Below are 14549 nucleotides of genomic sequence, written 5' to 3' on the forward strand. Positions count from 1 at the left end.
CCCGAAAGCAGTGCGGGCCCGTCTCGCCCTTTCCGTGTGAACACTCGCACGCGATTGCTCGGTCAGTTTTTGGGTAGACACGAATCACAAACCGCGTAACCGACGCTGTCGTACTAACCAAGCATCTCGTCCCTTGATTCGATAGTCAAAAATATTGAACGGTGGAGATCAGATTATCAAATGTGAGAGGCAACCGTTCCATTGACTGCGATAATAATTAATGTTTTCTCGCGCGAGGATCACCGTCCACCTGCTCGAATCAAACGGCTCTCCTCGCTCCCGTAACGGTATATATGGAGCTCATCCCTGCAGTTCGCCTCCATCACAAACACATCGAGCACGAGAAGGCGCTGAAGGATGAGCGACGAGAAGCACCACCACCACCACCTCTTTCATCACCACAAGGAGGAAGAGCAGCCGGCCGAGGAAGTTTACTACTCGCAGCAGCCCGTCGAGGAAGCCGTCTACTCGGAGACCACCGTGATCGCCGACGACTCCGCATCCGACGAGTACGAGAAGTACCAGAAGGAGGAGAAGCAGCACAAGCACAAACAGCACCTCGGAGAGGCCGGCGCGATTGCCGCCGGCGCCTTCGCTTTGGTAATTGATTAACTCGATCTTGATGCGTTAATCGATGTTATTACGGAATCGTTTAGGTGAACTGATCGTGTGGTAATTGTGCTGAAGTATGAGAAGCATGAGGCGAAGAAGGACCCGGAGCACGCGCACAGGCACAAGATAGAGGAGGAAGTGGCGGCGGCGGTGGCGGTGGGCAGCGGGGGCTTCGCCTTCCACGAGCACCACGAGAAGAAGGAAGCCAAGGAGGACGCTGAGGAAGCGAGCGGGAAGAAGCACCACCATCTCTTCTGAAATCTTAATTCTACGAGCTGGTTGGTGGCTGTTGCCTGTTGTGTGTCGTCGGAGTTGCATACAGTGCTTTTGATATATCTGCTTTCTGCTTTCTGCTTTCTGCTTTCTGCTTTCTGCTTTCTGAGAATTTCAGTTGTGGTGGAATAATAAATAAAGGTTTTTCTATGGATAAATAAATGTGGTTAAATGGTTTGATGTGGTTCAAAAATAAAATTAAACTGCAAGATGGCTTGAAGTCATTGTCCAAACGCAATGTAACTAAAAAAATAAATAAAAACCGCAATTTAGGAAAAGGGACGCTCAACTTTTTTTAATTGATGCATGTTATATTTTGGTGATTATGTCTTTTCATTCTGCCCCTTCGTTCAATCGTATGCCCATCTCAATATTGCTCTCTACTCGTGGATAAATTTCTCTCGCCTAACCATTTTTATTCGAATTTATTTTTTAAAATACTCGAGAAAGATTTAATTTATTTTTCAAAATACTTAAGAAAGATCAATAATAATAATAGATAGATGATATATTTAAATTTCTTATCAATTCATCTGAATTTAAATGGATACAATTGAGTCTCTTTAGATAGTGTTTTAAAAAAAATAAATTTTGAATAAATTGATAAATAAAAAAATAGATATTTAGGGTGCGTTTGGTTTGTACGTTTTTTATTTTCATTTTTTGAAAAACATACGTTTATGAAAAATGATGTTTGGTTTGTATTTTTCATATTTGTTTTCTAAAAATATAGATAGCATTTTATGGAAAAATATAAAATGATGAAAAATTATTTTCTATTTTCTAGAAAACGTGTATTTTTCAGAAAATAAAAATAGAACATGCGTAAATCAAACACACCCTTACTTTCCATGGGTAAACAGAGGATAGAGAGATTGCATATGATTTTGAGAAGAGGTAGAATGAAAAAATTAAGAGGATGCATTCAATCTCTTACTTCCATTAACTTCTTTTAATGATAGATTTTTATATAGTTGATAGATTTTTATTGATTTTTATAGAGTCTCGTATAGTTGTGAAAAGAATTTCATGAAGTTATATAGAATTTTTTGCAAGACTTTTACAAACATTTGTAAATTTTACGGGAACTTATGGATTTAAAGGAGTGTATTCAATCTTGGAAAAGCGTAGGCGGTCATGGCCAAGTACGATATTTATTTTCGAACAAAATCTAAAATACCTAATTAAATTTATTTTTTTAATAAAATAATAAATAACATACTTGTCCAAAGAATTTTTTTTCTTCAACTTTTTATACTTTTATCTTATTTTGGCTAAAAACAAAGAGAATATTAGGGGTGTCAAAAATGAACTCGACTCAACGACCCAACCCGAGTCGACCCAAAAAAAAAATAGCTTCGGTTGGACATTTCAGATTCAGATAGGGTTCGGGTTGGAGGGTTTTCGGGTTGAAAATTTTCGGGTCGGGTCGAGTCGGGGTTTGGGTTGATCCAAATATAGGGGTTATTTAATTTTTTGGGGTTAAATCGAATTTTATTTTGAAAATTAAAATGTTTTTATGTATATTAATATCAATATTAGTATAATAATGATGGAGTATTGGGATAAAAGTGAAAATTATAAGAAAAATAGTAAAAAAACGTCATTTTGAATTGAGTTTTCGAGTTATCCGGGTCGAGTTCGGGTTGGTCGGGTTTGAGTTCAGGTTTAGAAGTTTTGGGTTGAATTCGAATTCGGGTTGGGTTTGGATTGGGTTAAAAAAAAATCAACCTGAACCAATCCATCCGAATTGACATCCTTAGAGAAGATAATGTCTCACTTTAAAAAAAAAACTTTAATAATATAATTTTAAATCTAACAATATTATAATAATTTTAAATATTTTTATTTATAATTTTGATCCATTTAGTCAACCTTTCAATTTTGTCAAACTCTTAATAAAATATTGAATTGATAAATTTGATTAGTATTATTAATTTGATTAGTAATAATATTATTAAAATAAATAAATATAAATATATAAAATTTATTTAAAATTTTTAAAATTTAATAAATTTTATAGAATATTTTTAGTCAAATTTTATTTAACTTTATTAAATTATCTATTAATTAAGTTGAGAATTAATTTGATTTATTAATATATATTTTATATTAAAATATATTATCTCAAGTTTCTCTTCCCTTTATGCACAGCGCCGTCGTCCAAATCGACTTCGACTTTGACCTGCTCGTAAGTAGTCGACGGAAGCATCACCGACCGCCTTAAATAATTTTTCTATTTGTTTTCCTCCTTTCTAGCTCACCGCAGGCTTCACCAGATGACACTTATTGTTTCCCATCACGAGCAATCGGAGAAAAAAAAATCTCCGCCTGTAACCTACCGCCGTGAGTCGCTGTTGAAGAAAAGGCTGCAAGTGGCTGTTGTTCCGTTCCAGCCGTTCTGATAAATTCTTTTGTCGTTATAACATAGGAGAACGACATTTTAGAAGACTCTCAACTTCGCATTAAAAGCATGCTGAGAGGTTGATGCAAGCCGTCGAAAGGTTGAACAAGGATAGAACCTTTAATATCAAAGAAATAATCAAAATCGAGGAGCAAGAAGAGAAGGGACTTATTTATCAAAAATTAAAGCGATTTGAAGTCTATAGAAATCTCGAGGAGAAGAATCTTTATTTTATTTTTAAAATTGTACAAAGTATTTTAGAGAGCTTTTATCGATTAAAATTTATATCTAAGGATTTCTAAAAGAATCCATGAAAATCCATTGAAACTTTGATGCCAAAAGATTTTTTATAGAGTTTTAAAAAAGTCAAATTTAAATACCACATGACTTTTTAAAACTCTATGAAAATCTAATTTGGATACCACTAAATTTCTATAAAATTTATAAAAATTTAAATGAAGCATACTTAGACTTTTAAAATTCATAAAAATTATTTAAAATAATTAAAAACCTAACATTAAATACATCATTTAAATAAATTAATATACTCTTTTGATAATTATTAAAATACAGTACGGTATTTTTTGTCAACTTAAAACTTAGGTGCACGTTTCGTAAATTACAAGGCATGACTCATGAGTGATTTTGTTCATAAATAAATATATATTTTTTTGGAAAGATATCATGTCACTGTCTGCATCGAAAAAAACTAAAAAAATTAGCTTGAGGATGAGGTGGGGAATATGAAGAAGGTGGAGTTGATGTTCTAGATGTCTTTTACAACAATTGAAAAAGAATATACTTACTCGTACTCCTCATTTCTAGAAAATTAGATTGGTCGTCAGACTCCCATCAGATCCAGTAGCCTGAGAGAATGGAGTAACAACTATTACTTGTTTCTTCACTCACGTATTAGGAGGATAGCATTAAGGAAATCAGATTTAACATTCACTATTCACTTCTCCATTCATTAATGTATCAAGAGGAAGGAATTAAAGGAACCATGTCTGATATTTATTACTCACTTCTCTATTCACTAATCGTCATATATTAGGAGGAAGGATTCAAAAGAATCATATCTGACATCAATTACTCATTTCTCAACTTAGAAGGAAAAAATCAAGGAAATCAAATTCGACATTCACTACTCACTTATTTTAATTAATGCATGTTATATTTTGGTAATTATGTCTTTTCATTCTGCCCCTTCGTTCAATCGTATGCCTATCTGTTGTGCAAAGAGAGGGCAATACCTCTCAACCTTTCTGAACCGCGGAAGAAGAGGAAGAGAGAAAAGAGATCGCGCGGAACAACAAGACAAAGACTCACAAAAGAGAGCAAACACCAGGAAAGAGAAGAAGAAGAGAAAGAAAAAGAGTTACCGTGGTTCAGCGACTTGCCTACTCCACGAAACGGCCGAAGCTTTATTAGAATTCTCTTCTACACAAGAGAATCACATCTAATGATTCTTGTGTTTTCTTAATCTACAATGGGTTTACAATGATCCCTATAAATACTGCTAAACCCCCAGACCCGGTAAAAACGTAACAGAATTTGTTATGAAAAACATAACAAAATTCTGTTATATAAAATCTTAACAGAATTTTATTACGAAAAATCTTAACAGATTTTTCTTCCATGACATCCCTTCATCCAAATATGAGCCACTCGTCAACAATCTCCACCTTGGCGAATATTCACCCCTTCGAAGAATACGAATATATGGACAAAACTCCATCTGAATCTCTGGGTCTGGGCTTCCTTCCTCTAGCATCTAGAGATATGGATCAAGTTCAAGCAATGCTTAAACTTCTCTGTGGTCACTGACTTTGTCAGCATATCTGCAGCATTGTCTGCAGTGTGAACCTTCTCAAGTTGAATTTCCCCGGAAGCAATCAACTCTCTAATCTTGTGAAACCTCACATCAATGTGTTTGGTTCTCGCATGATACACCTGATTCTTCGCCAAATAGATAGCACTCTGACTATCGCATAACAACTTGACTCCACCTTGCTGAACACCCAGTTCTCTGACCAACCCTGTAAGCCATAAAGCTTCCTTCGCTGCTTCAGCTGCTGCCATGTACTCGGATTCCGTAGTAGACAATGCAACAATAGATTGTATCATAGATTTCCAACAAATAGGTCCTCCTGCCACAGTGAATACGTATCCTGTAGTAGACCTCCTGTTATCTAAATCTCCTGCATAGTCTGCATCTACGTACCCAGCAACCAAAGGATCTTCCGGTTGTCTACTGAACATGATGCCATAATTAGTTGTATTTCTCAAGTATCTGAAAATCCATTTCACTGCATCCCAATGTGGTCGACCAGGATTTGAGAGAAACTTGCTTACCATACTAACTGCTTGCGCCAAATCTGGTCTCGTGCAAACCATGGCATACATCAGACAACCAACTGCACTGGCATAAGGAACCTTTGACATCTCTTGGATCTCGTCATCCGTCTTTGGACACTGTGTACTGGATAACTTGAAGTGATGCGCCAGGGGTGTGCTCACCGACTTTGCATTCTTCATGTTGAACCTATCCAACACCTTCTCCACATAGCTACGTTGAGACAACCATAATCTCCCTGCAACTCTATTCCTGTGAATCTCCATCTCAAGAATCTTCTTGGCCTCTCCCAAATCTTTCATGTCAAATTCCTTGCTCAGTAGCCTCTTCAATTTGTCAACCTCTCTCATCTTCTTCGCAACAATGAGCATGTCATCTACGTATAGTAGTAAGAAAATCAGTGATTCATCTTCAAGGCCCTTCACATATATGCAGCAGTCATACTCGCATCTCCTATATCCGTTTTGAATCATGTATGAATCAAAACGTTTGTACCATTGCCTAGGAGATTGTTTCAGTCCATAGAGCGATTTCTTCAACTTACAAACCAACTGCTCTTGTCCGGACTGACTAAATCCCTCAGGTTGTGACATAAAAATCTGCTCCTCCAAATTTCCATGAAGAAATGCCGTCTTCACATCCATTTGCTCCAAATACAAATCGTGATGTGCCACCAAAGCCAATACCGCTCTAATTGACGTATGTCTTACCACTGGAGAGAAAATTTCTTCATAGTCAATTCCCTTTCTTTGTGAATACCCCTTTGCTACCAACCGAGCCTTAAACTTCACTTCTTCTCCCTCTGACATTGCTTCTTTCTTCTTGAATATCCACTTGCACCCTATAGCTTTCTCTCCTTCAGGAAGTTCCACTAGATCCCACGTTTGGTTCTTATGCAACGACTCCATCTCCTTTGCCATAGCACCCGTCCACCTGTCCTTCTCAGAGCTATGTATTGCCTCCTGAAAAGATGTAGGGTCTCCTCTACTAGTGGTAAGTGCATAAGATACCAAGTCTTCGAATCCGTATCTAGTGGGTGGTTTTACGACTCGTCTCGTTCTACCACTAGCTATAGTGCGATGCTCCATGTGCTCTGAGCTAGAATTATTGGAGTCATGAGTCTCTAGCTCCACCTGCATAATATCTTTCTTCATGTTGCTCTGTGGTATTTTTTTCCTTATTCCTGAGTACTCTATAGCATAGGTTTCTCGTCAAACACCACATCTTTGCAGATCACCACCTTATTTGCTTTAGGATCCCAGAGCTTGAAGCCTTTAACTCCTTCTTGATACCCTAGAAAAATGCACTAGTTTGACTTCGCATCTAGTTTTTTTTTTCTTCACTAGATATATATATATAGGTTAGACATCCAAAAACTCGAAGATGAGAGTAATCTGCTTGATTCACTATCCATATTTTCTCTGATACTTTGCCTTCTAGTGTTGCCCTTGGTGATCTGTTAAAGAGACCCTAGAAGGTCGAAGTTTTCTTAAAATTCTCTCTATACAATAGAATCACATGTAATTATTCTTGTGATTGTCATTATACAATAGGTTTATAATGATTCTTATAAATAATGTATAAATCTGGAATCAAATCGTAACAGAATTTTATTATGAAAAATAATAACAAAATTCTATTATTAAAAATCACAATTAAATTTTATTAAAAAAGTATTAAAAGATTTCTTTTGCGTAATATACCCATACCTTTCGTGAGAAATCATCAGTAAAACTCACAAAATACAAGTGCCCTCCACGTGATGCTACACTGGCCGGTCCCCAGAGATCCGTATGTACGTAGTCCAGAATCCCCTCCGTCTTGTTTGTTGTCGTCTTAAATTGCACTTTGCTCTGTTTCCCAAGAACACAGAATTTGCAGAATTCAAGCTTGCACGTTTTGACACCCTTCAACAAATCTCTCTTGTGAAGTTCTAGCATCCCACGTTCACCTATATGCCCTAGCCGCATATGCCACAAGACAGTACTACCTGATTCAGACTCCACCGAGGCGACTCCACCTACAACTGTAGTCCCTATCAACTTGTAGATGTTTCCTGCTACCTTTTGTCCTTTCATTATCGTCAGAGCTCCCTTGCTGACTTTCATCACCCCGCTCACTAATTTGTAATTACAACCAATACCATCCAGTGTGCCTAGTGAGATCAAGTTCTTCCTTAGCTCTGGTATATATCTGACATCACATAAAGTTCTGATCACACCATCAAACATCTTGATTCTGACATTCCCTATGCCGATAACCTTGCATGATGCATCGTTTCCCATCAACACTGAACCAGAATCCACTGCCCTATAGGTGTCAAACCAATCCTTGTTTGGAGTCATGTGATATGAACATGCAGAGTCTAAAATCCATGCATCCGTCAGCTGCTCCGAACTTGACATAACTGATAGCATATCTCCATCACCGCTTTCTGAATTTTCTTCTTCAACTATGTTTGCAGACTTTGCCGAACTACTTTTGTTCTCTGCAACATATTTCTTTATCTCTGGACAATTTCTCTTGATATGACCTTTACCTCCACATTTGTAGCACGTGATCACCTTCTTCCTTCTCGACTTAGAACGAGTCTTATTGTTGTTGTCATATCCATGTCGAGATTTGCTCCTACCACGCTCTTGGTTGCTATTTACCACAAGTCCTTCTCCTTGAGAAATTTCATCGCTTGTTTTCTTCCTTTGGTGAAAACCTAGCAACGCACTTGTGATCTCCTCTAATTTGAGAGTTTCCTTACCCCACATCAAAGTAGTAACCAAATTCTCGTACGTAGGAGATGAAGGTAGAGAATTCAACAACATCAGCGCCTTGTCTTCGTCTTCGATCTTCACATCAATCCGCTTCAGGTCACTTACAATACGTTGATGTGCTGGCTCAGATCGGTTCCTTCTGTCATCTTCAGCCCGAATAATTTCTGCTTGAGATACAGCTTGTTTGTCAATGATTTTGACATGTACCGGCTTTCCAGCTTTTGCCAAACTGTCACCGGTGACTCCTCGTCCATGACATGGTACATCACGTCATCCGTAAGACAAAGCCTGATTGTTGCTACTGCCTTCGCCTGAAGTTCTTCCCAATCTGATTTCTCCATGCTTTCCGGTTTTCTTTCTCCTAGCGCCTTCGCCATGCCTTATTGCACCAACAAGTCCTTGACCCTTCTCTGCCATAATCCAAAGTTTCCGATTCCGTCAAACTTCACCATATCAAACTTCGCAGAAGTCGTCCCCGACATGTTGAAGAAATCTGCCAAAAACCTGGAGCTCTGATACCAATTGTTGTGCAAAGAGAGGGCAATACCTCTCAACCTTTCTGAACCGCGGAAGAAGAGGAAGAGAGAAAAGAGATCGCGCGGAACAACAAGACAAAGACGCACAAAAGAGAGCAAACACCAGGAAAGAGAAGAAGAAGAGAAAGAAAAAGAGTTACCGTGGTTCGGCGACTTGCCTACTCCACGAAACGGCCGAAGCTTTATTAGAATTCTCTTCTACACAAGAGAATCACATCTAATGATTCTTGTGTTTTCTTAATCTACAATGGGTTTACAATGATCCCTATAAATACTGCTAAACCCCCAGACCCGGTAAAAACGTAACAGAATTTGTTATGAAAAACATAACAAAATTCTGTTATATAAAATCTTAACAGAATTTTATTATGAAAAATCTTAACAGATTTTTCTTCCATGACATCCCTTCATCCAAATATGAGCCACTCGTCAACACCATCTCAATATTGCTCTCTACTCATGGAAAAATTTCTCTCGCCTTTCCATTTTTATTCGAATTTATTTTTCAAAATACTCGAGAAACATTGAATTTATTTTTCAAAATACTCGAGAAAGATTGAAAATAATAATAGATAGATGATATATTTAAATTTCTTATCAAATCATAATTGATCTGAATTTAAATGGATACAATTGAGTCTCTTTAGATAGTGTTTTAAAAAAAATAAATTTTGAATAAATTGATAAATAAAAAAAGAGATATTTAGGGTGCGTTTGGTTTGGATGTTTTTTATTTTCATTTTTTGAAAAACGTACGTTTATGAAAAATGATATTTGGTTTGTATTTTTCATATTTGTTTTCTAAAAATATAGATAGCATTTTCTGAAAAAATATAAAATGATGAAAAGTCATTTTCTATTTTCTAGAAAACGTACATTTTTCAGAAAATAAAAATAGAACATGCATAAACCAAACACACCCTTATTTTCCATGGGTAAAAAGAGGACAGAGAGGATTGAGAGCATAGTTTGTAGAATCGCGATCCTACGCAGGATCGATTTAGGGTCAGGATCGGATCGGTCAGGATCGGATCGTAGAATCGTACGATCCTACCAAAAATCCTTAAAATTTTATCATACATGATTAATAATTAGAAAAAATACCTAAAAAACTTATTTACATATAAATAAATAAATAATTTTGTATATATATGCAATTATTTACACTCAACACATCAAATTACATTACTACATGTACAAATTTAAATTAACTTGTAATTCAACTATCATTCTCGCATAGTAATAATATTTATATTTTCATATCATAAAATGAAAGAATATAAAATATCTATTAACACAATAATAATAACACATACAATGTCAAAAATATTTCCTTGATTTATAAGATAATTCAATTTAAATGTCAACAAAACATCTAACGTATATAACAGAAGCTATTGAATCCTTTGATTCAAATATGAATGCCGGAAATAATCTTCTAAAGACTGGTTGATGTCACACAATACTAGACAATAGGCATCCAAAAACTTATTATTTTGAGAAAATAAATGACAAAATATTATTGATAAAAAACTAACTCAAAAATAATTAAACATACATTTAAATAATTTAAAACTCTAATAAGATGAAAAAAAGATAATGGGTAAGGATAAACTTTGAAATTTATTAAAGATCTCTGAACGAGCTTTAATTTGATATATTATAGGTCCCGTGGTTCAATCCGAGTCAAAAGTTATGACCTCTCAAAGTTTCCACCGATCCTGCTCCGATTCTACAGATTCTGCTCCGATCCTACCGATCCTGCTGCGATCCTACTGCAAAAACGATTCTGCACGATCCTGGATCAATTTTGGGTTTCCGGATCGTAGGATCGTACGATCCTACGATCCGGATCACGATTTTACAAACTATGATTGAGAGATTGCATATGATTTTGAGAAGAGGTAGAATGAAAAAATTAATAGGATGTATTCAATCTCTTACTTCCATTAACTTCTTTTAATGATAGATTTTTATATAGTTGATAGATTTTTATTAATTTTGATAGAGTCTCGTATAGTTGTGAAAAGAATTTCACGAAGTTCTATAGATTTTTTTGCAAGACTTTTACAAATATTTGTAAATTTTACGAAAACTTATGGATTTAAAGGAGTGTATTCAATCTTGGAAAAGCGTAGGCGGTCATGGTCGCGTACGATATTTATTTTCAAACAAAATCTAAAATACCTAATTAAATTTTTTTTTAATAAAATAATAAATAACATACTTGTCCAAAGAATTTTTTTTCTTCAACTTTTTATACTTTATCTTGTTTTGGCCAAAAATAAAGAGAAGATTAGGGGTGCAAAAAATGAACCCGACTCGATGACCCAACTCGAGTCGATCTGAAAAAAAATCAGGTTTGGGTTGAAGGGTCTTCGGGTTGAAAATTTTCGGATTGAGTCGGAACGGGGTTCGGGTTGACCCAAATATAGGGTTTATTCAATTTTTTTGGGTTAAATCTAATTTTATTTTAAAAATTAAGATATTTTTATGTATATTAATATCAATGTTAGTATGATAATGATGGAGTATTGGGATAAAGTGAAAAATTATAAGAAAAATAGTAAAAAAAAAAGTCATTTTGAATTGAGTTTTCGGGTTAATCGGGTCGTGTTCTGGTTGTTCGGGTTGGTCGGGTTCGGGTTTAGGTTTAGGGGTTTCAGGTTGAATTCGGATTTGGGTTCGGTTAAAAATTTTTTTTAACCCTACCCAACCCGACCCGACCCACCTGAATGGACATCCTTAGAGAAGATAACGTCTCACTTAAAAAAAAAATTAATAATATAATTTTAAATCCAACAATATTAGAATAATTTTAAATATTTTTATTTATAATTTTGATCCAAATTAACCTAAAATGTTGGTCAACCTTTTAATTTGGTCAAATTTTTAATAAAATGTTGAATTGATAAATTTGATTAGTAGTAAAATTAATAATAATATTATTAATTTTATTAGTAATAGTATTATTAAAATAAATAAATATAAATATATAAAATTTATTTAGGAATTTTTAAAATTTAATAAATTTTATAGAATATTTTTAGATTAAATTTCATTAGACTTTATTAAATTATCTATGAATTAAGTTGAGAATTAATTTGATTTATTAATATATATTTTATATTAAAATCTACTGTCTCAAGTTTCTCTTCTCTCTATGTATTTCGCCGTCGTCCAAATCGACTTTGACTTCGACCTGCTCGTAAGTAGTCGACGGAAACATTACCGACTGCCTCAAACAATTTTTCTATTTGTTTTCTTCCTTTCCGGCGCACCTCATGCTTCACTGGATAACACTCATTATTTCCCATCATGAGCAACCGGAGAAAAAATCTTCGCCTGTAGCCCGCCGCCATGAGACGGTGACTCCGCCATGAGTCGCCATCGAAGAAAAGGCTGCAAGCGGCTGCTGTTCCATTCCAGCCGTTCTGATTCATTCTTTTGCTATTATAACGTCGAAGAACGACATTTTAGAAGACTCTTAGCTTCACATGAAATGCATGCTGAGAGGTTGATGCAGGCCGACGAGAGGTTGAGCAAGGACAGGACCTTTAAGATTAAAGAAATAATCAAAATCAAATAGTAGAAAGAGAAATGATTTATTTGTAAAAAATTAAAACGATTTGAAGTGATTTCAAGGATGAGGAGACGACTTTTTATTTTATTTTAAAAATTATACAAAGTATTTTGGAGAGCTCTTATTGGTTAAAATTTATATCCAAAGATTTTTAAAAGAATCCATAAAAATATAATACAAGAAAATTTTTATAGAGATTTAAAAAGTCAAATTTGAATACCACATGATTTTTTAAAATTATATAAAAATCTAATTTGGATACCAATTTTTATAAAGTTTATAAAAATTTAAATTGAATATACCTAAACTTTTAAAATCAACAAAAATCATTCAAAATAATTAAAAATACAACATTGAATATACTCCTAAATAAAATTAATATACTCTTTTGATAATTACTAAAATACAGTACGTTTTTTTTTTGTCAACTTAAAACTTAGGTGCCCCTTTCGTAAATTACAAGACATGAGTGATTTTGTTTATAAATAAATATATATATATATATTTTGGAAAGATATCATGTCACCGTCTATTGATTGAAAAAAACTAAAAAATTTAGCTTGAGGATGAGGTGGGGAATAATGAAAAAGGTGGAGTTGATGTTCTAGATGTCTTTTACAATTTTTTTTTAAAAAATGATTGTATACTTACACGAACTCCTCATTTCTAGAAATTAAATTAGATTGGTCGTCAGACTCCCATCAGATTCAGTAGCTTGAGAGAATAAGATAGGTTAGGACTTTGTCGGCTCTTGTAGCATGATTTTTCTGATGCTTAAGTTACTTTAATATTAGTAAGAATTAAGAAAAGAAAAAGAAGACGAGAAAGAAAAAAACTTAACGAAGAAGAGTGACCACCCTCTTGATATTTATATAGTTGTTAAAAAAATATTTTCATATCAGTGCCTCTGACAATTATTATTTATTTTTCCACTCACGTATTAGGAGAACGATATTAAAGAGATCAGATCTAACCTCCATTATTTATTTCTTCATTCATTAATCGTCAGATATTGAGAGGAAGAAATTAAGAGAACCATGTTTGATATTCACTACTCACTTCTCCATTCATTAATCATCATATATTAGGAGGAAGGATTTAAGGGAATCATATCTAACATCAATTACTCATTTCTCAACTTATAAGGAAAAAATCAAGGAAATCAAATTCGACATTCACTACTCACTTTTCCACTAGCCACACATCCTTAACTAACAACTTCGAAACCTTTGATCGTCGATGGAAGATAGTTTTGAAGCTCGGTGTAAAATACTTCTGATATTGTGGAAGATATACTTCTGATGCTCAGCGTAAGATACTACTAATGCTTGTAAGATACTTATGATTCTCGATGGAATACACTTCTAATGCTCGGAGGAGGATATTTATGTTGCTCGGTGGAAGATACTTATTAGCTCAGTGAAAGATACCTCTAATGCTTAGTGAAAGATGTTCATGCCATTCAGTGGATGATACACATATTGTCCGATGGAAGACGCTTACAAGGTTCGGTGGATACCGATCCGCATGCATCGCAGTTGGGTGTTTGGGAGATAATCCGATTACCCCAAAAGAAATTATTATTATTAATATTTTAAAAAGTTCATTTCTTTGCTTATGTCAACATTGAAACTCCGTTGTGAAGTAAATAATCTATATAAATAAATAAATATTGCTAACGAGATATTTTTCTTTAAAGGGCAGCGGCAGCTAAAGTGTCTTTCCACACTAGTAACGTAGTCCCTAAGATGCTTATAAGTCACATCAATAATTGTAATATGTTAAGTTACATTCAAGAAAATTAGTTAGAGATAGACCCGACCATTTTGGAATTGATGATCAGGGACCTAGAAATTTTAGTTAGGGGCTTAATTTATGTAAAATCATAAAATATAATTTATATTAATTAAAAAATGAGTAGAAAAATTAAAATATTAGCATGGACCTCCTAGATAATACCTTCTCTGAATATTAAGTTCATAATCCATCTTAAATCTTAGTCTAGAATCTAGATCCA

General features: G+C 34.6%; 1 protein-coding gene across 1 annotated transcript; it reads left to right on the forward strand.

Annotated features, from left to right (window-relative positions):
* The first annotated feature begins 297 nt into the window (after positions 1 to 297).
* LOC122006924 (abscisic stress-ripening protein 5-like) lies at positions 298 to 1063 on the forward strand. The gene is made up of 2 exons (XM_042562621.1): positions 298 to 600; positions 688 to 1063. The coding sequence occupies exons 1-2, from the start codon at positions 358 to 360 to the stop codon at positions 868 to 870; spliced, it is 426 nt and encodes a 141-aa protein (XP_042418555.1). The 5' UTR covers positions 298 to 357; the 3' UTR covers positions 871 to 1063.
* The last annotated feature ends 13486 nt before the right edge of the window (positions 1064 to 14549 follow it).

The sequence above is a fragment of the Zingiber officinale genome, chromosome 7B (assembly GCF_018446385.1).
Source record: "Zingiber officinale cultivar Zhangliang chromosome 7B, Zo_v1.1, whole genome shotgun sequence".
Lineage (NCBI taxonomy): Eukaryota > Viridiplantae > Streptophyta > Magnoliopsida > Zingiberales > Zingiberaceae > Zingiber > Zingiber officinale.